Source organism: Citrus sinensis, chromosome 4 (genome assembly GCF_022201045.2).
Source record: "Citrus sinensis cultivar Valencia sweet orange chromosome 4, DVS_A1.0, whole genome shotgun sequence".
In the NCBI taxonomy this organism is placed as follows: Eukaryota; Viridiplantae; Streptophyta; class Magnoliopsida; order Sapindales; family Rutaceae; genus Citrus; species Citrus sinensis.
Genome location: NC_068559.1, coordinates 24494268 through 24515342, shown reverse-complemented (window position 1 = coordinate 24515342; position 21075 = coordinate 24494268). Strand labels below are relative to the sequence as shown.

At 31.1% G+C, this 21075-nt stretch overlaps 1 protein-coding gene and 1 non-coding gene across 4 annotated transcripts; one reads left to right on the top strand and one right to left on the bottom strand.

Moving 5' to 3' along the window:
- Positions 1-5809: 5809 nt before the first annotated feature.
- TRNAI-AAU (transfer RNA isoleucine (anticodon AAU)) lies at positions 5810-5883 on the bottom strand. Its single transcript has one exon. It is a non-coding gene; the product is annotated as a tRNA-Ile (tRNA).
- A 4315-nt stretch (positions 5884-10198) lies between these two features.
- LOC102620094 (agamous-like MADS-box protein MADS2) lies at positions 10199-19809 on the top strand. Of its 3 annotated transcripts, none has more exons than XM_052439760.1 (8): positions 10199-10778; positions 13712-13793; positions 14946-15010; positions 15819-15903; positions 16951-16992; positions 17084-17125; positions 19205-19338; positions 19431-19809. In XM_052439760.1, the coding sequence occupies exons 1-8, from the start codon at positions 10594-10596 to the stop codon at positions 19516-19518; spliced, it is 723 nt and encodes a 240-aa protein (XP_052295720.1). In that variant the 5' UTR covers positions 10199-10593; the 3' UTR covers positions 19519-19809. The 3 variants fall into 3 exon arrangements, with proteins under 3 accessions (XP_052295720.1, XP_006484240.1, XP_006484241.1); XM_006484177.3 differs by having other exon boundaries at positions 10202-10778; positions 15819-15918; XM_006484178.3 differs by having other exon boundaries at positions 10204-10778; positions 14949-15010; positions 15819-15918.
- Positions 19810-21075: the final 1266 nt, after the last annotated feature.

The window sequence follows — 21075 nt, the reverse complement described above, 5'->3', positions numbered from 1 at the left end:
GCACCACAATTTCAGTTCACCAGCCAGTCCGTGAGTTCCCTGACTTCTCATTGTCAACTCCTCGATCTAACTGATTGTCTCACAAAGGGTGAATGCTGACTTAAACCTGTAATTTGAGCTATGGATAGCAAAATGTATTTACGAATCGAATTCTTGTCGAATGCTAAATGAATTTAGCCAAAATTTGATGGATTTGAATTTTGTTCGTCTATTAAACGAATCATAACCTTAAGATTCTGATTCTTGTTTATTAAGCGAATATCCATTTATTCGTTTAACATAATTGATAAATAAATTGAATCAAATTTAGATTTTTTTTTTAAATTCACTCAACTACAATTACCATATTATATATCAAATAATAATTAAAAAAATGACAAAATCAAGCAAACTAAACTACCATAAATTTATCATCCTAACAATTTAAAGTTTTAAACATCTTAACTCCAAAGTTCTAAACTTCAAATTTCAAATCCATTAAAAATATAAATAATAATAATTAAAATCCTCAATCTAAATATTTTAAAACCAAGGTGACTTTTCGATATGATTTCATATTTTCACTGCATTGTTCAGTAAACAAATTTTAAACAAATAACTGAATTTGCGAGCTTAAACCCATCTTCGGTTCATTTACTTAGCATATCAAATTGAATTTGACATATTTATTAAGCGAATCGTTTTTTTCAAATCCAAATCCATAAAATTCTTATCAAATTGAATTGAATAAACAAATCCGACCTATATTGCTACTCCTAAATCTTGAGCAACTTTACCTAGTCATGACATGCAACAACTCAAATATAAAGAAATAGATATATAATAGAGATTTTTTGAATAATTTTTAAAAGTGTATAGAATGAATGAATAATGAGATCAAATTATAAGGATTAAAACAGTAATGCTGCGCCTCATCTTTTGATAATAGCACATTGTTTTCTGCTGACAATGCTAGTTGAACAATCACCTGATCACCAACTGAGGATAATACTTAAAAATTTCACAGGCAATGTCAGTAGCCATCCAGGCGTCTAGTAATTTTAAAATTGAGTCAATCGGTTTGGGTTGTGAATTGGATCGACCTTTGTAACAAAATATTCATCAGTATATGATTAGAAAGAAGCACTATTTTTACAAGATCTTCGTTGTAGCTCTATCTAATACGGGCCAAGTAAATTACAAGCCACAAATTGGAATGTATAAAGAAAGGAGCAATCTGATATGATTAAGCAGCCAAGTGCCTGGGATCTAAGGTTCATGAAGGACCTACAGCATAGAAAGGTAACCACATGAATTAGAATTAGGCCTATTGGGCGGCTGTTGAAGATCAGAATAATGGCATGTCAAATGGCCGTGGAACACCTGTCGTGACTTGGGCTAGCCAATAGTTTCATCCCCTCTGGCCAAATTGTCTGTGATCTTGGATTGATACGTGTTTGATGTTTTGTTCTTTTCTTTTGTTATCCACCATGCATTCAAAAAGTAACCTTGCATGGCCATTGTTTTTCTATCAGTCATCAGTCCCATCGCTTTCCCTCTGTGCTCCAGGTCTTGTACCTTTTCACTAACATTTTGCCACAATATTTTCCGAAGGCTTTTGCTACCTTACATGCAATGTAAGTTACAATCTCTCATAAAATTAGTGAGTTCAAGTGGAATTCGTAACTGAGTTTGTGAGAGGTTATACCTTACATTACATGTAAGGTAGCAGCTCCCTTTTCTGAGAAGTTGGAATTTGTGAACTCGCTATGTACCCAAGTTTTTTGTATAACTACTTCAAATAGATCGAACACACAAAATTGAATGGCACTCGATTTGATAATTAATGAGAGTATGAAAGTTGAATTCGAACACTAAAGCTCAGCTCTAGTAAAATTTATTAGGTTCCAACATTAGTATGATTTGAACAGAAGCACCTTTGTGCAGATGGCAATTGCACTTCCTCGAGGGTTCATTTGCCCACAAACAAACAATAAGGTGGCATTTAGTTGAGAGGAGAGAATGGAAAATAGGAAAGTAATTTAAATTTTATTTTTATTTTTATTGTTTGGTTGGACAAAATATAATAGAATTTAATTTTTATTAGAATTTAATATCCATTCTAATGTAGAATTTGAATTCCACACCAAGGAGTAAAGAATTTAAATAGGGATGGCAATGGGGAGAGGAGAGGAGGAGACCGACCTCCCTGTATCCATACTCGATATTCTGCATATGTCATTGTCCTCTCCCTGTCTTCGAAAAAATTGCTTTAGGGAATTCTCGTCCCCTCCCAGAATAATAAAAGGGGATCCTCAAAGGTCCCAAATCCCCAAATAACGGATATATTTTTAATTTTTTGTTTTAATTTAATCATATTAAAATAAAAAATTTTAAATAAACATAAAGTTTAACGATATATCTTACATTAACATTAATCCATTACAAAAGTTACATTATAAAATACAAATCACCATAATAATTATCTTCGTCAATCTTCATAATCCTACAATAAAAAAAAAAGAAATTATTTCTATATCAACAATGTGATAAATGAAATGAATATAGATACTTAATCAATATTTCTAATAAAAGTATTTACCTTTTGCTCTCTTGCTCCTCTTGTTCTTCCTCAAGGAATGTGGCAAATTGAGAGATAGCCTCAAGTTTCAAATTTAAAATAATAAAAATAATATAAGTAATGTAACTTCTAAGTGCAAATATTAATTATTATATAATATAATTACAATGCAAAATAAACTCATACTGTTATTGTAAGCTTGTAGCTAACTTTGACAACACATTAAAGCCTCCAATGTGCTTGAATGAAGCATGTTATAGTCCTCAGCCACTGGTGCTAAAAGCTGATTCGGAAGCAACAATTGTAATTGCCAAAATATCTCTAGTATTTCATGCCAAGAGAATACCGATGGGTATTTGTTTTTCACCAACTCAAAATATTAAAATCTTCCATCTCATACAAATATTAATGTAGTCAATTAGGCCCAAAAGTTTAATAGTATAATTAATTTGATATTTGTTATTTATACTAATATTTAATATTTTTTAATTTACATTTTATTATTTATTTACTAATAATTTAAAAAAATTAAAATTAAAATGGGGAAAATGGGGAGGGATGAGGATTCCACCTCATCCTCATCCCTTCTTTAAATAAAAAACTGGGTAAAAAATTGTCTTCGTACCCTCCCTAAATGGGGGAAGTCTCAGAGGGTCCCCGTCTCCGTGGGGATTTCTTCCATCCCTAAATTTAAATTCCTCTTATATTGGAAACCAAAACTTCCAAAATTACTCTTCAACTTTTTAACTTGTTTAATGCCATTAATAATTATTATTTATAATTTTATTTATCAATTTAATGTCATAAATAATTTTAAATTAATTAAATTTAATGAATGATTTAATAAAATTAACAAAATAAATAAACTTATTTATTTATTTAATGTGAAAATATAAAATATAAAATAATTGTTACTGGAACTTTGCTAAATATTTGCTGGAACTCCACCGGACTGCCGTCGACCGTTGCTGGATTGCCATTTTATTTTATCTAGAAAATAATTTGGTATTGATATTACATTATATTTCATTTCTAATATAGATAGTATAGTATTTGAGGCAAATGATAAATTTGTCCAAAGAAAAAAATTATAATTCATTTCCCTATCAAATTTTATGTCAAATTAAACAATGAGATTTAATTTCACTATTCTTGCCACTCCTTTCTTCCACCTTCCTCTCCATCTACTCTTTTCCTCTCCTCCCCTTTATTCAAACCAAATATGGTCTAAGGTTAGATTTCCCCTTATGCTATGTTTACTTACTGGAGTGAGAGTGAGGAGTAAATATTTCTATTACTCCAGTGTTTACTTGCATATTTTAAGGGAGGATTGAGAGTCTCATTTCATAAGACCCATCCATTTTTTGAGTGGGGAGTGGGAATGGGGGAGTTGGTAGTGGAAATCCACTCCTACCTCTTCCTTATTTGTCCTTATTTTATTAAATTTAATATAATTATGTTTAATAAAATAAATAATATAACAATTATTTAAATAATATTATTATATTTAGTTAATCATATAATTTACATTGATTCCAAGTTAAAATTACTTAAAAATGATATTATTTTATTCATAGAGAATTAATAATATTCCAATATACTATCTTTATTTGAAAATACAATATTATTATATTTATTTAATATTAATAAATAATAGTAACAAATAGTTCATTCTAAGAAAATATTAATGTTGCACTATATTATTAATAATAATGTTTCATTTGTGTTGCTTGTATCAATAATTTTTAATTTTAATTAAGATTATTAATAATTATTATTAATCTACAAATAAAATAAAATAAAATAAAATAACATAAAATAAAATAATTTTATTTTTAAAATATATTTTTATTAATAACATAATTAAAAACTATATTTTTTTTAAATAAGGGTAAAACTATAATTTGAAACTATTTACTCCCAATCCAAAAAAAAAGTAAATACATAAATTGGATTATGATTCCAATTCTATACTCCCATTTCAGTTTAAGTAAACAACACATTCTTACTCCCACTCCACACTCTCAATTTCAAGATTCATACTTCTTAAAATTCCCACTTCAATCCAAAAATATAAACGCTATCTTAATATATCAAAGTGTATTTCATTTATTGGCTCAAGCTTTTGAGCCGTTGAGTTTTTTTTTTTTAATACTAATGTTGAATACTTGGATTGGACACTTCACTTCATAGCTTTAGGTTTTTGGGTCTAGTGGTTTTTTAACAATATTTTCAACAGACTTGCCGACTGTACTGTCACTGTATGGATTTAATTTAAATCCCACCATGCCCCTAATTTATGGTATCAGAAAACTGTAATATATTAATTCAAGAAAAACATAAGTTATGATTTACAAGATTTTATAACTTTATTTAAATGGAAAAAGTGGGAAAGAAGGAACAAGTGGATTTTTCAATGAGGTTTTGAGAATTAAGAAACCGTAATTGGCGGCGAACCTAACTTTGGTATGATTTCAGCCCATGAACGGTGTTGATTGAGGGAGCAAATACGCAAACAGGTAACCCCACCGGAAGCCAGTCTTGCTGCAAAAATATGGAACATGATTCTAGATTGTCCCCCTATCTCACCATCTAGCTATGACTTCTAATAATGTTTTGCTGGCATGCAATATCCAATGGGATGCCTTCAACTTTGGTTTACAGGTTCTCCATAGGGAGAATAAGATAGAGATAAGATAAGAGAATTTGGGTATGATGTGGGTACAAATTACATGAGGGATGAGCTCCAAATGAAAATCTAAGAAACATTACAAAAATGATTCCCCTTTTATGCACTAATATTTGTTTTAACTCATTTGTTTTGTTTATTGCTTAAATTCCATTGTACTCAAGCAATCTCGACAAATCACTATGTATAAACTTATCAAACGTGGCCTTACAAGCTGCACAAGTATTGCTCTGTCACTAATCATCTTTGAATTAATGGAACAATTTATGGCTTTTTTCAAAGGCTTCCAAGTTCCAAAGCTTTTGTGCTGGATGTACGTACGTGGGCGCAAAGCATGTGGTAAGGAATTTGGAATCTTTCTTTCCCGAACCTTTATATGGTATAACAAGTATCTTATCAGGGAAGCTGGCAAAGCATCGCTAAATTGGATATCTCATCCATCGCTACTGGCCCCTTTGTAAAATCTGATTTTGAGTTAGCATCTTGTGCTTTGTTTCCTTGCTGATCATGCTCATCTGAAAAAGTTCATTTAATTTTGGAGCATTATCTTAAAATAAAAATGGCCCATGCAGGTTTCGAACCTGCGACCTTCGCGTTATTAGCACGACGCTCTAACCAACTGAGCTAATAGGCCTTGCGGTTTTTGTAACTCATAATTAGTAAAAATTGTATTAAAAAGAAGTTATCTTAAAACCACACGTAATTTTTTGTGTTGCCCTAATTTGTTAACTTTTTTGTACATCTCCACTTCCTGCATATTAAAATTGAATTGTTTATTAGTCATAATAATCCAGTTCGAAATTAAGTCTATTGTAATGCTCTTTTCTTTCCATATAAAATGGAATATTGTAATTATTGGTAGTAAAATTTGGGTCATGAAATTAGAGCATGACACATATACGGCAACATCCATGACCAATTGGCCCTTACAAAATGTGAAGAGAAATTCAAGGGGGAAGGGTAAAATAGGAAGATTTGAGGAAAATAGCATGAGTCACCCTATTAATCTAGAAGTTCAGAAATTGTCTCTCAAAATGCTTTAAGATTGCCTCATTTTGATGGAGGACCACTTGTTAAAAGATAAGATTACCACAATAACATCTCCTCCAACCAAAATGGCTATGCGTCACCATGATATGATCCCCATAGGAATCTCCTCAAAATATCTCTCCAATAGTTATACGCACTAAGGGTGAGAGAGGGAATAATCTTAGCTTTAATTTGACCCACCAATGGAGAAGTTAGCTACTCTAAAATTATAATTGGCTCATTTGAAACAAGCCAATAAGCTATTAAGATATACTGTCATCGTGGATAGTCTCTTAGCCGACATTGTCCAATCTTAAAAAGGTTAAAGGACTCAATTGAATAATCAAATTATCTGAAAGACCCTACATAAGGAGGAGATAGTTTATTACAGCTATCACGTGTCCAAAAAGAAATCAAGATGCCCTCAGGGGCATTCCTTGTGTAATTTCAAGTCAATTTTAATAAAATGTATTGTATTCAAATTCTTCCACACAATTAGGATTTCTTAGAAACCCAGCACCCTTTCCAATACTTACTTGACTTAACCATCGGATTTCCATCATCTGTCACCATTAGTGCTGCTTCTAACAACCATTAATTTCTCTTATTTTCTAGACTGTCCCAGTTTTGTTCATCTCAAGAAAATCGTTTTGAGACAAATTAGCTCTCTCCATTGACAAGACGACCCCACAAAAACAAGCTCTCATAATATTTTTAGGTTGAACCAAAATCAGACTAAAACAATAATGTCTGTTGTAATGCTTTTTACATCTTCTTATGTAGATGAAAAGGAAAAGCTATTAATCCTTTTAAGAATATTAGAAAGCTTCCACCATTCAGTCACAGAATAAATTATTTCATTCTATAATTACTGTTAATATTATTCGTCACACATATAAACGAATGCACTTCTTGGTTTCTTGCCACTACAATTTTTTTCTTCTTGTACGTTTTAGTTCAGATTCGTGATAATAAAGATGAATTGAGATTTTAAAAGATTAAATTGAGAGAGAAATATATAGAAACCGATAAGAAAAAAATGGAGGGAATCAGATGCTAGCACTCATATTTTATTATTTATTGTTTATATAGGTTCCAATTTATCCATTATACTTACTTGAAAGGCTCAAACCCATACGTCAACCAAGCCCGACTGAGTTGTTGAGTTAGCGAATAAGAGAAGAAAGAAGTTAAAAATGAAGATGAAAAAGAAATAAGAGATGATGAATAGTGGGGCTTTAAAAATTATTGGAACAAACCCTCTTAAGGGATCTACAAGAATCTAAATCTATAAATTATACAGTATAGCTCAGAGTTTATTATTTCGTACATCTCACAGATTTGTGCTCAAAATGAATGATATATCTATTCAATAATTATAAATACATTTATTATAATGAGAGATGAGTCATTTCCACATGCTTTGAACTTTGATGCCATGAATCAAGGTTTCGTACTTCCACAGCAATTACCTTGATTTAAGGTTTCATATAATTAGTAGTTATATTTAATTTATCTATATCTATATCTATATATACACACATATAGGGATGGCAATGAATATCGCTCGCAACATGGTTGCCATTACCAAACCCACCCGTAACCCACCGTGAGTTTTATTTTATTTTTTTAAAATTGACCCGTTGTGATTTTTGACAATTACCAAACCTGCAATGGTACCCAACATATTTTTTATAGGTTTCCATATTTAAAATCACATATGTTTAATATATAAATTTATAATAATTACCTAAAATTTGACATAACATACTCAATTCTAAATTTAACCAATGTAAATAAAAAATTAAAATTTCAACATCAATTCAACATAAATTCTCAAATTTAAGTATAAAAAATAGAAATCCATAAAAAAAGCCTCAAACTAGTATCTAAATTTAGCAATTATCACTTCATATTATCATTCAACACAAGCTCCAAGGGAATATCTTTGTTTCATTTACCACCATTAACACTTGTCCAATACGATTCCTACAATAATGATTAAAATTAATATTTTTTTAAAGAATAATAATTTTAGATACTAATCTAAAGAACAAAATTTTAATAATGAAATAATTCATGCATTAAGTTAAAAAAGTTCAATCAAAATTATAATAAGTATATTTTTAGATTTAAATATTTTTTCAATTAAAAAATAATTAGAAAAAGTTGCATGGATATTCTCGAATATTTAACTAATACCTAACCTACCCGCAACTTACCTACTGTGGGTTTTAATTTATAATATCCAACCCGCTCATAATTTATAAAATTACCCACAACAAACGGAATTTTGGAGGTAAATTTAAGAAAATTTGTGAGTTTGCGAATACCATTAGCATCCATACACGCACACACTCTTCAATTCTCCTTACGCAGGGCTGGCCTATGATATTACTTGGTGCCGAGTTAACGCGTGCCACGTCGTCGCACGGAACACCGAGACTCCCGCAGCTAAACCTTGACCTTGACGGTAATATTTTCTCGAAAAAGAAAAAAGAAAAAAACAAGAAAACGAAAAAGGAAAAGCAAGAAGAAAGAAGGAAACGATTGGGGAACGGGACTTGACTTGTAGCGAATCAGAAATCGAAACGTAAGAAGCTCTGTACGCTGCAGTGCTGCACTGCCTTGATTTTTGACTGCAATGCCATCGCTTCATTCATTTTTCTCCTGGTCACACTCACCCGCAGTTTACACACAAATCCTTTGCAAAAATCTTCTGTGGCCGAGACCAGTACTGCGTTTGACAAGTACGACCCTTCGAGTACGACCCTTCGAATTTACTTACTCGTACTGTGATGATCAAGTTCTTTTGATTAGAATCCCCAAAAACTCTTCTAGTATAGTTGCTCGCCACCTCTCTGTTTGAATCTACCCATACTATATAGTAAATAATAGTCCCTACAATATTGTTTTTGTTTTTGTACGCTTGTAGTCTTGTTCATGTTTTGTGTTAATTTGCTGGGCGACATTGCAATCAGATCACTTATTTAGGTTTCTGCCTCCTTGTCCCTCATCATCACGGATCACCTTTCTGAACTTTGCTTTCTTTGAGGTATTTTAATTTTGAATCCTTAATTAGCTAGAAAGAAAGTATAATAACGTATTAATTAACCTAGCCGTTGAAATGACCGCAGGCAGTACTATCATGAGCAAAATAATCACACTTATTTTGATACTAACAAAACATGTCTCCTAAAAACCTAATGAAAGTATGAAACCATAATTATCGCCCCAATGGCAATGGCAATGGCAATGCGCGAACTTACAAGCTGTCAGTCAAATCTCTGGATATTGGTTGGCTACTGGCGAGGCCGCTATCGGTTTCATAATTTTTGTCATTGCCCACATTAAACAAGTAAAGAAACTTAACAACAAAAAATCTTGTTAAGATGTTATCTTTTGTTATTATTTTTATTATTTTTATTTGGAAGAGCTGTGGTGTAATTACAGCAAATGAAGGTTCCAATTTTTTTTTTTTTTAATAAGGGCTGGAAAGATAAATATAAAGAAGCATGTATGATAGTTTGGCTACTTTTGACAGGATTGAAGAGCATTGCTCTTTATCTATTTTCCCCTAATTATATATATGCTTGAACCTATTGTGAACCTATTGTAACAATATGTATACACACACAATAAACATTAAATTAATAACAAGTAATGTTTTTAGCACGCTTAAGACTTTGCCGATTACAGAACTAAGAGTGTTTTATTTTACCAACCATTTTCTTCAATAATTCAGCAGCACCGCAGCAGGGATGAAATCGACATATGGTGGTCTTAGCAGGGGTGAAATTGTCAAGAATATTAGAACTCCCCCGACATTAGAGAACTGAGGACCCTGTGGGTTTGACACGTAGAAACCCTAAGCTCAGGAATGTTAAGGTTGTCTTTGACACTAATGCAGTCGTTTTATTATTGCCAAATGCAAATAACAAAAACAAAGTAAATTAAAGAAAAGAAAAGAAAAGAAAAAAAAGAAAGAAAGAAGAAAAATTGCTGTGGTAGTTGATAGTACAAATGTATTTATTCTTTATCTAGCTGGGAAAGGCTGGTATCTGATGAAACCAAACCAATTAGCAAAATTAAAGGTACCCAACTCAGATCAAGTCAATTTAATCTCTCCTTTTAGGAGTGTTCTATACTAAATCTTAAACCTAGCTATCAAAGCAACCTGATCCCAGCTTCTTGCCCTAAACAACAAGATCTGCAGAAACAAAATCTACTAATTTATAATTTATTTTTTAGCCTAAAGAAACCCAAAAAAAACAAAAAATCATCCAGCTATCCAGCACTTGTAAGTATATTAATAATGGGAAGGGGAAAAGTAGAGCTGAAGAGGATAGAGAACAAAATAAATCGACAGGTGACTTTTGCAAAGAGAAGGAATGGATTGTTAAAGAAAGCTTATGAGCTCTCAGTTTTGTGTGATGCTGAGGTTGCTCTTATCATCTTCTCTAGCCGCGGGAAGCTCTATGAATTCTGCAGCAGCCCTAGGTGCCACTTTCTCTTTCTATTTTTATTCATGTATTTGAATCTGTTTGTTTTGCAAATTTCTTGTTTGGGTTTGTGTCTTTTTCGTTATTACTAACTCTTTCTGTTGATTTGTTGATAAATGGGTGATTTTTACGTGTTCTTTTGATGAAATATACTTCCTTTCCTCTCTGGTGTTAGATCATAGATGGTGTGTATTATGGAGTTTTATTTGAGGAAAAAAATCCTTTTTTTCCCCCTTGTTTGGATTTTGATGTGAGTTTCATTGTTTCGTGAGATCTGCCTCAGTGGAAACATCCCTTGTTGTCCTAACATATTTATTTGCCATAGATTCCATAGTGTTATGTCTTCATTATTAACTTACTTAGCTAGATCGAAGTGGATTATATAAATGAAAATTTCCATCTCTCTTTAACAAATTTATCAACTTTATTTGTGAAGTGATGATGTGCTAAATAAACGTACTTGATCCTTAATGTCTTTCTGTTTGTTGATTGTTTTTTGACTGATTCTTCTATAAAAGTGATTCCATTAATGTTTAGGTACACAATTCAGCTTTTTTTTAAAAAAAAAAATCTAAAAATAAAAATTAAAAATTAAACACTCACAAATATTGTAGTTTTATTGTGTCCTTCCATTTTAATTTATTTCTAATTTCCAAATCATGCTGAGGAGTTGGTCATGGATTTCCAATAAGAAAAATAAGAGCTTGCCCTTTTGTCATTGTGATATCAAATGACAACCTAAACTATATGTTGACATTATGTTCGTATCACTGAGCTTGTAATCAAGATATATGTAAGAACATCGTTAGTACATGTGCATTTAAGGTTTTGTTATTTAATTTCAAGTTGACGACATTTTACGGGGTGTTGAACCATTGGTTTTATATGAATTTTTTGGTTATTTCCATATTGATTTATCTTGCTAGAATCCCTCGCCTTTCCCTTACCACTCCTTTGGATGTGTACAAGCAAGATTGATCTGTTAGTCTAACTTTCTTTTTCCCTTCAATTCAATCGTTGATAGAGAGCTGAGTTGACAGTACAAAATACTCCCTTTTTACTTTTGCTAGTGCAAACTCATGTAAGCAATTGGACTGAAGTAAAGATTGGGTGTTGGATATTGCCCAGAAAAGATATTATGTAGTCAAAGGGATTGGAAGTTTGCATGTTTGGATGTATCTATTTGTGCATGGATCTATTAAGAATAGATACCAAAAATTTGATTAACCTACATGCAGTATGTTATGCATTGACAATTCATATGTGTTGGTTAATATCAAGCAAAACCATGTTTTTTTTTTTAAATTTAGAATTGTGTTAGTTTTTTTTTTTAATGTCTATGCATCATTCTTACTTTAAACTCAAAATATTAATCCCTAAAAGATAGTCAAATTGGTTGGTCTTTTGTTCGAGTAATAGGGGACAAAAGGCTGGTATTTAGTTGGTGAGATTTTTCATCTCCATCAAAATCTTTTAAAAATCTTTATTTTAAATAGTAAACGGTATGAGCTATACTAAATGATTTGTAATTTTATGAGGTTAATTTCATTTCAAGTTTTAATATTATGGAAATTTTGTGTGCTAATTATTATTCTCCTTTCCTTTCCTTTTTTAAAAAATTTGCAATGCAAATTAATTTTAATTCTTAGAAAAATTATTGTATTTATTTTTGTTTCCTTTTCTTATCTTCCTTATCTTTTCCATCTATAAGTTTGATTGGTTATATATTCTTATACCTGAAGGTACCCAACTAAAATGTTCCAATGGAATGAAAGACCTGAATCAGTGTTCAAATAACAAAAAATCGCTATCAGCATGTTAGTGAGATTTTGATAGTTTTAATGTCTCATCTTTGATCTCTCAAAGATAGTAGCTTATAAATTTCTCATTTATGATTGTTTGTGGCACCAGATTCCGGCATTTTCAGTTTCTCAAATACAGAAAATTTTGTTTATGCTAATTAGTATAGTTAGTAAAATATCTTTGATTGATACAAAAAATTAGGGACCAAACCCACTCATATGAAAGATTTAACTATCAGCTGTTTTATGCTTAAAAAAGTTACCCCCAAAAAAAAAAAACATTAGACTAATGGCAGATCCAGCTAGTTGCCATCAAGCTTTATGCAATTGCCACTTAGGGTATGTTTGGCGGGCGGGTCTACAAGGGTCTGTCTTGTAATATAAATTCAGACCCGCGTTTGGCTGCAAAAAACAATTACCTGGCTTGAAAAGATTGTGCGGTAATTGAGGTGCAAAAAAGACCCGCCTCCCCCTGCGTGTCTAAATTGCACATCTCTTTTTCTATTTTAACTATTATTTATATTAGTTATTAAATTCAATACAAATCAAATATAATATTTCTTTAACATATTAATTTATGTTTAATTGATGAATAAGAAAAGATGCTGAAATCTACTGCAGATAATTATATTTTTATTAATAAATCTAAATAATAAATTAACTTAAAATTAAAATATTTATTAAATTCATTAATATTAATTTAAAAAATAAATAAATAATAGCTATTTATTATTATTTAATATTATTAAATAATAAAAATATATAATACATTCCATATTCGACCAAACATGGTACTGTATTATTTAATACATTCCAATACAATACATTTTATTACAATCCAGTACAATCCAATCCAGTGCGGCACACCAAACGCACCCTTACTGTGTAGCTTTGCATGCATTCTTCACAAAAAGAGAGAGAAAATGAAGTGATGCTTATATCATTCACGCTGATTGTGTTACATGATGGATAACTATAGAGCGGTAGCTAGCTCCATCCAAAAAGCACTGACTATATTAGATGAATTTGCAGCATAACTCCCCAGTTTAAGTATTTTTGCACAATACTATCTTTCTAGTTAGATTCGCATATCCTTACTGTCGTCCCTGATTTTCTATCAACATTTCAGTATGCACCAGACACTTGAGAAGTATGAAAGGTGTAGTTATGGAACACTGCAAGCAAATCATCAATCAGCCAAAGAGACGCAGGTTAGTTCATTGTTCTACATATATGCTAAGTAGGAAATTGTATAAAATGAGAGACTGTACAAAGAAAATAAACATCATTCTTGTTCATTCCTAATGGCTACAAGGCTCAATTTAACAATGATATTGAAGGAAAATAAACATCACATTTGAATCATGATTCTGTTCATAGCAATTAGCAATCTTGATTTTTGCCGCTGCATGCCATAATAATCTTGATTATAACCTTATTCAAATGAAATTATGATCTTGATCCTCATTCAGATAACTGCTTTTTATGTCATAATGACATTGATTGAGGAAGATCTTAGTTATTACTACTGGAGACATCATTTTTTCCTTAAATTTACTGGTTTTTTTCTTGGGATCTAGATAATGTTCATCTTGGGATTGTTTTGATGTGTGTGTGTGTGTGTATAAAATTGCCGGACATAGTAGCTTTTCAAATTGTGATTTTGAAATCAATTTTATCCTTTACATAATTTCAAACATATTCTCACATGTTATATAAACCCAAAATTTTCCTTCCTCAATGAGAATAAATTAAATTAGTAAATTTAAGAGATGGTCAATACTATTATGTTTTCCTTAATACTTTGATTATACAAATATATGCGTTATTTGAACAAAATTGTAATGAATTTGTTTATTATCAATTTTTTTGCGATAATAGAACAAAAATTATAATTAAAATACTTTTTTTAGCCACCAATAATGAGTTGACCAAAAAAAAAAAAGAATAAAGTATAAATAACATAATAAAAATATTATTAACCATTTAACATACTCAATAAAAACATTATTAACCATTTTTTATTTATGGAAGTTATTTTCATTCAACATTTTTATAAATTTCCGTCATTTACATTGACATAATAATTTAGCAGTAACATTTACAAAATACATATTAAATATTTTTAAAATTCACAATAGTTTTAGAAATAGTTTAAATTTTACTAAATGATTAACTATATATTCTTGGAAACTGATTATTTTTATACCATAATTGACAATAATTATTTCAAAAGTTATAATATTACTGAACCGAATCTAGATTTTTTTCCTTCTTTTGGATATTGAGTGTTGCCAGGTTTTTCTTTAGAATATTTTGTCATGGTGGCTATAGACATATTTCATTTATGCAACTTCCTCAAGCAGGCCAGCTACGAGGAATACATAAAACTCAAAGAGAAACATGAGGCCCTACAGCACTTGCAAAGGTAATTCACCACGTATATGGTTGAACTATTATGCCATGTTTAGTTTAAAGAAATGAAAGTAGAGGAAAAGAGAGGAGAGACAAGGAAGAGAGGAAAAAGAAATAAGGGAAAAAGAGATGAATTACATGTGTAACTAAATAATGAAATTGAAATTGACTCTCTCTTTCTCTCATTTTCTCTCCTCTCTCTTAGTTTTGCTACTCACCTCTTCTTTAATTTCTTCCAACCAAACATGGCTTAGGACTCCAAAATTTTTTAACAAGTTGCTACTCATATTTAGAACTGTGGAGATAAAGCATCTGAGTGTTTGGACTTAAATGAAAATATTGAAGAAGTGATAGGCCAATATGTAGATTAACTTCAGTTCAAGGGGCTTAGTGATATTTTGCATAGCAATGAGGAGTCTGTCATGCGTTTTCCAGAAATATTAATATAAAAGGAGTTGATTAACAGCACCTGGTGTCAGAGTTCGATTTCTTCGTTGTTTGTTACTCATTTTGCATAGAATTGTTTCCTTGGGATCTACGCAATCGCATCTGTAGATCTGATTTGTATCACCAGTGTTTTAATAAATAAAGTGAGTCGATTTTTCCTTCGCAATTTGACTACGTGCAACAGTTCTTCATTTCTTGTTTTTCGGTTCTGAGTTTTGCTCTTGATTCCGTTTTTTGCTCAGTCTCGTTAAATCAATTAAGTTCTTAAAGAACCAATTTGTTAAGCCCTTAAATCCTCAACAAGCATTATATGTTGCATTTTCTTAGGTAATCTACATATTAATGCTAACTGCGACTCAATCTTCATTTTTTAGACAATTTTTTGGGGAAGATTTGGGACGCTTAGGCTTAGAGGAGTTGGAACAGCTTGAGAGACAGCTGGGCAGTTCATTGGGCCGAGTAAGGTCACTCAAGGTAACCATTAGCAATTTTGATTCCTAAGAGGCTTATTCGCGTGTCGTGTTTAAATAACGATATTAGAAATATAAATTCTACTCATACAAATTGATGTGACATATTATCGTCGTCATATATCTTATATCTTATATTATTATTTTTTTAATTTTCATAACAATATGGGATATGTAGTAATTTAGATCATCTATTCATTTTTTTTTAATTTCTTTTGGCTTGCTTTTTTGAGATTCATTGATTGATGGTTGATCAAAATAAAAATAATAAATGGATACATCTAAACCAAATATGATTAATAATGTTACATGTGTTACAATAACTTCCTCATTTATCAAGCTGCATCCCACTGATACTTGGAACGAAATCTAAAAATTTAAAAGATGAGGCATGTTGATTGCTGTCAGTTGTAGTGGATTCACTTCTCTTCAGCGCACTCATCCACAACGACAGAAGAATAATCTGATGTGCACATAGATGTAAAAATATGAAACTTCAAATAGAGGCTTTGTTTTATTTTATTTTGTGAAAGCTATAAAAAGTGTTTACCAAATATTTACAATTTGATTAAACAAACATCTCTTTGTTTTCCAAAATGAATTATAAGCACAAAACAATATTTAGTGATTTTATATGACAACCCCTGTGAGTTTTAAGCCATAACACGTCAATGCCAGAGCTAGCCTAAACATGTCTCTTTTGATCTCTCATCCACTGCAAGGGGCCAATTTAACTAGGCAATTTTTTGGGATCCCTTAACTTGAGGAGATTAAATATGATTTTAGAGAATGCAATGTCATTTTTTTATTTTACGGCACAGTTAAAGAAAGTAAGAACAATGAATAAAATTAGTCTACAACCGGACTGATTTCAAATTAAACATAGGCTCTAAGTTATACATGAATATAAGAAATTGATTCTTGCAATATTTACGTGTAATGTGGTCCCGATTCTGGAGAAAGATCTTAATATGATTCAATATGATCTTAAATAAGATAGACCAATTTGTGACTTCACTTTATTCATTAACTGCAGACCCGGAATCAGCTGGATAAGCTTTCTGAACTTCAAAGGAAGGTATATATTTATAAACTAAATTTAGTTTCTCATATGTACATGTAGATTACACATAAAATGATGTCTCCCACATGCCTTTATACTTTTGCAGGAAGAAATGTTGCTGGAAGCCAATAATATTTTAAGTATGAAGGTAAATCAAGCTTGCACAATTTTAAATTTAGACTTTGTTTGGTATTGTTGCGTTATTGCTTAAAAATTTTAGTTTTGAAAATGGATGCTTGTAGCATAAGAGTTGATAATAGGGGTCTGGCTATGGTGCCCCTGTGACACCATACCCCCACTTTTTATCATTTTCTTATCAGCTATTATGAGTCATAGATTTAACATCAAAGTAGTTCAATGGCTTAGATGGATTTAATAGGTTATTAGCTCTACAATCCCTATTGTTTGCTTGCTCGTTAAAAAATAATAAATTTTCAACATTTTAAAATATAACTCCAAATCGTTTTAAATTTTTACACCTAAGTCCATTACCTAGTTTGACTTTTTTATAACTTATTTTAAAATTTGCATTAATATATTAATTATTTAATATATAATAGATCTATATATTATTTAATAATCACTATTTACTATAGGATAAATTTGACTTCACACTAAATAAATTGACATGTATTACTCTGCTCTTAATGTGATTAGCCCATCCTCATCTATTAGATTTTTTATTTATTTAACCATCAACCACCTTGATCATATAGAATTTACTTATACCCTTATTAAAATTAAGGAAGAAAAAGATTAATTACCATCACAATTGTTTCCAAAAATATTTTTCTCATTTTGGTTCTAATCATTATAAGTTAAAAAAAAAATTGCATACAATCACTGGTAATTTTATTGTTATGATTACAAATAAATTGCTCAAAACTTTCTATTTCAACCACCGAACCTTTTACCCGCTTCTAGACATGAAGAATTTAAAGTTATAATTTCTAGGTGCAATGACATTTACATATGCTATGAGACAATACTCAATAATAGTATTTTAATTTTTAATCATTACTCTTTTTTTCTCTCTCCTCTCTCTCTCATGTCCCCCCATTTTCTTTCATTTTCTCACTTCCTAAACACCCATTATAAGATAGATTTTTTTAGATTTTATTATATTAGAGAATTATATTTTGTTCATGATCAAATAATTTTAATGAGTGAAAACTAAAATTAAAGGATAAGACTATTTGAACCTATAAATATATTCATTATATGAGGATAGTTTAGGAATAACAAATTTTAAATGAAAATATGTTTGAACTTTGAAGAGTAATTTTAGGGGTTAGAGTAACGAGTTAACTATAATTTTTCATTACATTTGAGTGAAAATGTAAATAAAAAAGAAAGTAAGGAGTTAAGTGCAATTTACCAACAACTAAAGACAAAAGGTGAGAGTATGGTATCAGAGGGGCACCGTAGCCGGACCCTGATAATAGTAGTGAATATGATTTTTAAAAATTATTAATTTTGACAAAATAATAAAAATCATATAATTTTTTATGAAATAATTTTGGAGTAAAATCACACAATTTGCCAAACTACAATTACAAGTGCTTATTAAATATTTTGGAGCTGCTGAACTACATTCCCATATTTTGGTTATAGAATTATCAGAGAAAAAGAGAGAATTTCTGTTTGTGCATCACCAAAAGAAAGTGCGTTTTGTGCTTCTAATTGGGTCGAGAAAAAGAAATATTTTTCTTCCCCATTAGTCTAATTCATCTGCTAATTCCCTCTAATTAATCATTTCCATGTCACTGTAATTGTGGCCAAGTGGTTGTGTATGAAACGCAATCTTTTGTCGGGGGTAGGTAGTTGTCAACAAAACTTGTTCATAGAAAATTGATTCCAACAATAAAACAAGGAAAGATGTTGCGAAGAAGCAGGGGCAATGTTGTGGCTATGGAGTTTGGAGGATCAATTTTCAATAATGGAACTAGATACCTCAACTATAGCATATACTTGAGTGCAAGAAACAAAAATTGCTATAGAATATGGCCAACCAAGGCAATAAAAAACCCACGCTCTCAACAGAAAAGCATTGGTTCAAGGCCCTACTTCCCTAAATTTTAGTAGGAGCAGATATTTTCCCACATATTTGTGAGAAATTTTCATCCTAATCCATAGTAAACTTATGAGTGTACTACAAGTGCATGTATTTATAGATTGTAAATTCCATGCCCTCGGCTCTCCCTTGAATCTCATGTGGAGCTTGCAGTTGGAGGAAATTAATGCAGCTCGGAGATCACATCCATGGGCAGCTGAGGAACAAAACATTACATACAGCAACCAACCTGCTCATTCGGAGGGTTCTTTTGGCCATTTACACAGCAATGGTACATTGCACTTGGGGTAATTTATTCTCCTTGTAAATAATGCATCATTTGCACGTAAAGCCTTTAGCTTTCATTATATGTGTTGATTTGCCTTTTACATTTTTTCAGTCACAATCCTGGAGTAACAGCTCATGAAAGGACTGTTGCTACTTCAGAACAAGATGTTCACAGCTTAATTCCAGGCTGGATGCTCTGAGCTATCAACATCCGGAAACATGCATCAACAATTTTTAGTGTGGAACTGGCAACAGATCAGAGAATAAGTCGTGGGCTACTGTATTTGTAGCTGAAGTTATCGTATAACCAACCTGATTGAAGATTGGGGCAATGCTATTTTATTAAGTGCTGATGAATCATATGTTAAATTTGATCCATGCTTCTAAATTCTAATAAACTGTAAGCTGTATATTCATGAAGGCACTGTTCAATATTCTGTAAAATGATTTCTGTGTGTTATGCAATAAGTCAATTAATTGTTTGACGAGAATTTGGTCTCTGCTCTTTATTGGGGAGCCACATTCCACAAAGGGAATTTGTGTTGTGTTGGGATGTTATTTTAGTGGATCAAATAAAAGTGGGCAGCGACAACACTCATATTGTATTATCTTAATCCAAAATCCGCTCTTCTCTCCATTGTCTCCGTTAATTTGATGCAGTGCCCACAAAAATATTTATGAATTGACCTACTTCTGGTTATTGGTGGACTTCAACTTATGGAACAATCGATGATGTGTTACGTCGTGTGTGCATGTCCCCTCGTGTTCGTGTTACACATCTCTGACAACGCTTCATCAAGCTAAAAGTTTTCGCTTTTATTCGAAAATTATATAACGTGTGCAGGAGCTGATGTTTCATTTTATGAAATTGAAGGTTAGAAAGATGAAACTCATCATACCAAAGCGTTCTCCCTGGAAGTAGATATTCTGGAAGTGTGGTGCGGTAGTATTATGTTGACTCTAGAAGACTAGAACATTGTTTCAAAAGGAAGGGAAAAAATGTATAGGAGCAACATTTTTTTTTAAGGTCTTAATAGTGGGTGTTATCTAGTTTAGATGATGAAATTTTTTATGTTGAAAAAAAAAAAATCAGAGTTCAAATCTGCTTACATAGATAAAAAAAAAAAAAAAGACCCGCTTCCATAAATAAAAAGACCAGATTTACATAGGTAGGATAAGTATTGAATTCTCCTTAAGTTAAACAATAAAATAAATAAAAATAAATAAAATTTTGAAATTCTTACCCTGCATATCACGTCTTCCATGGACCCCCGTAAAGGAGGCAATTCAACATCATCTGTGCTTATCAAATAGGAGGCATTTCTAGCTATTCTTGTAAAGTAGGAGTTCTCTGTCGGCCGGCTAATTGTGAATCAGATTTTTTTTTTTATTAGTACGAATTTGAGAATTGAATTGAATCAATTTTTTTTTCATCATGATTAATTTTAAGATCAAATCTCGTTGGAGATTCTGTTCAGGATGTTTATTGTGTGCAACTTGAAAGAATAGACTATTCAATTAATGAATGAACTGATTTTATTTATAAGTTGACGTAGAATGGTTGTGTAGAATGAATAGATACCTTTTAGCTAAATGTCTGTTTTACGCATTTAATACACTATTTTGAAACTTAAGATCAGATTAACTAGACCTAAAATTACTATTGCCGTTCTGTTTTTAAATTATTTTCTTTTTTTTCTTATTTTTTTCAAGATTTTATCATTTGTTTAAGTATCGAATTTGGGTGTCATTTTTTT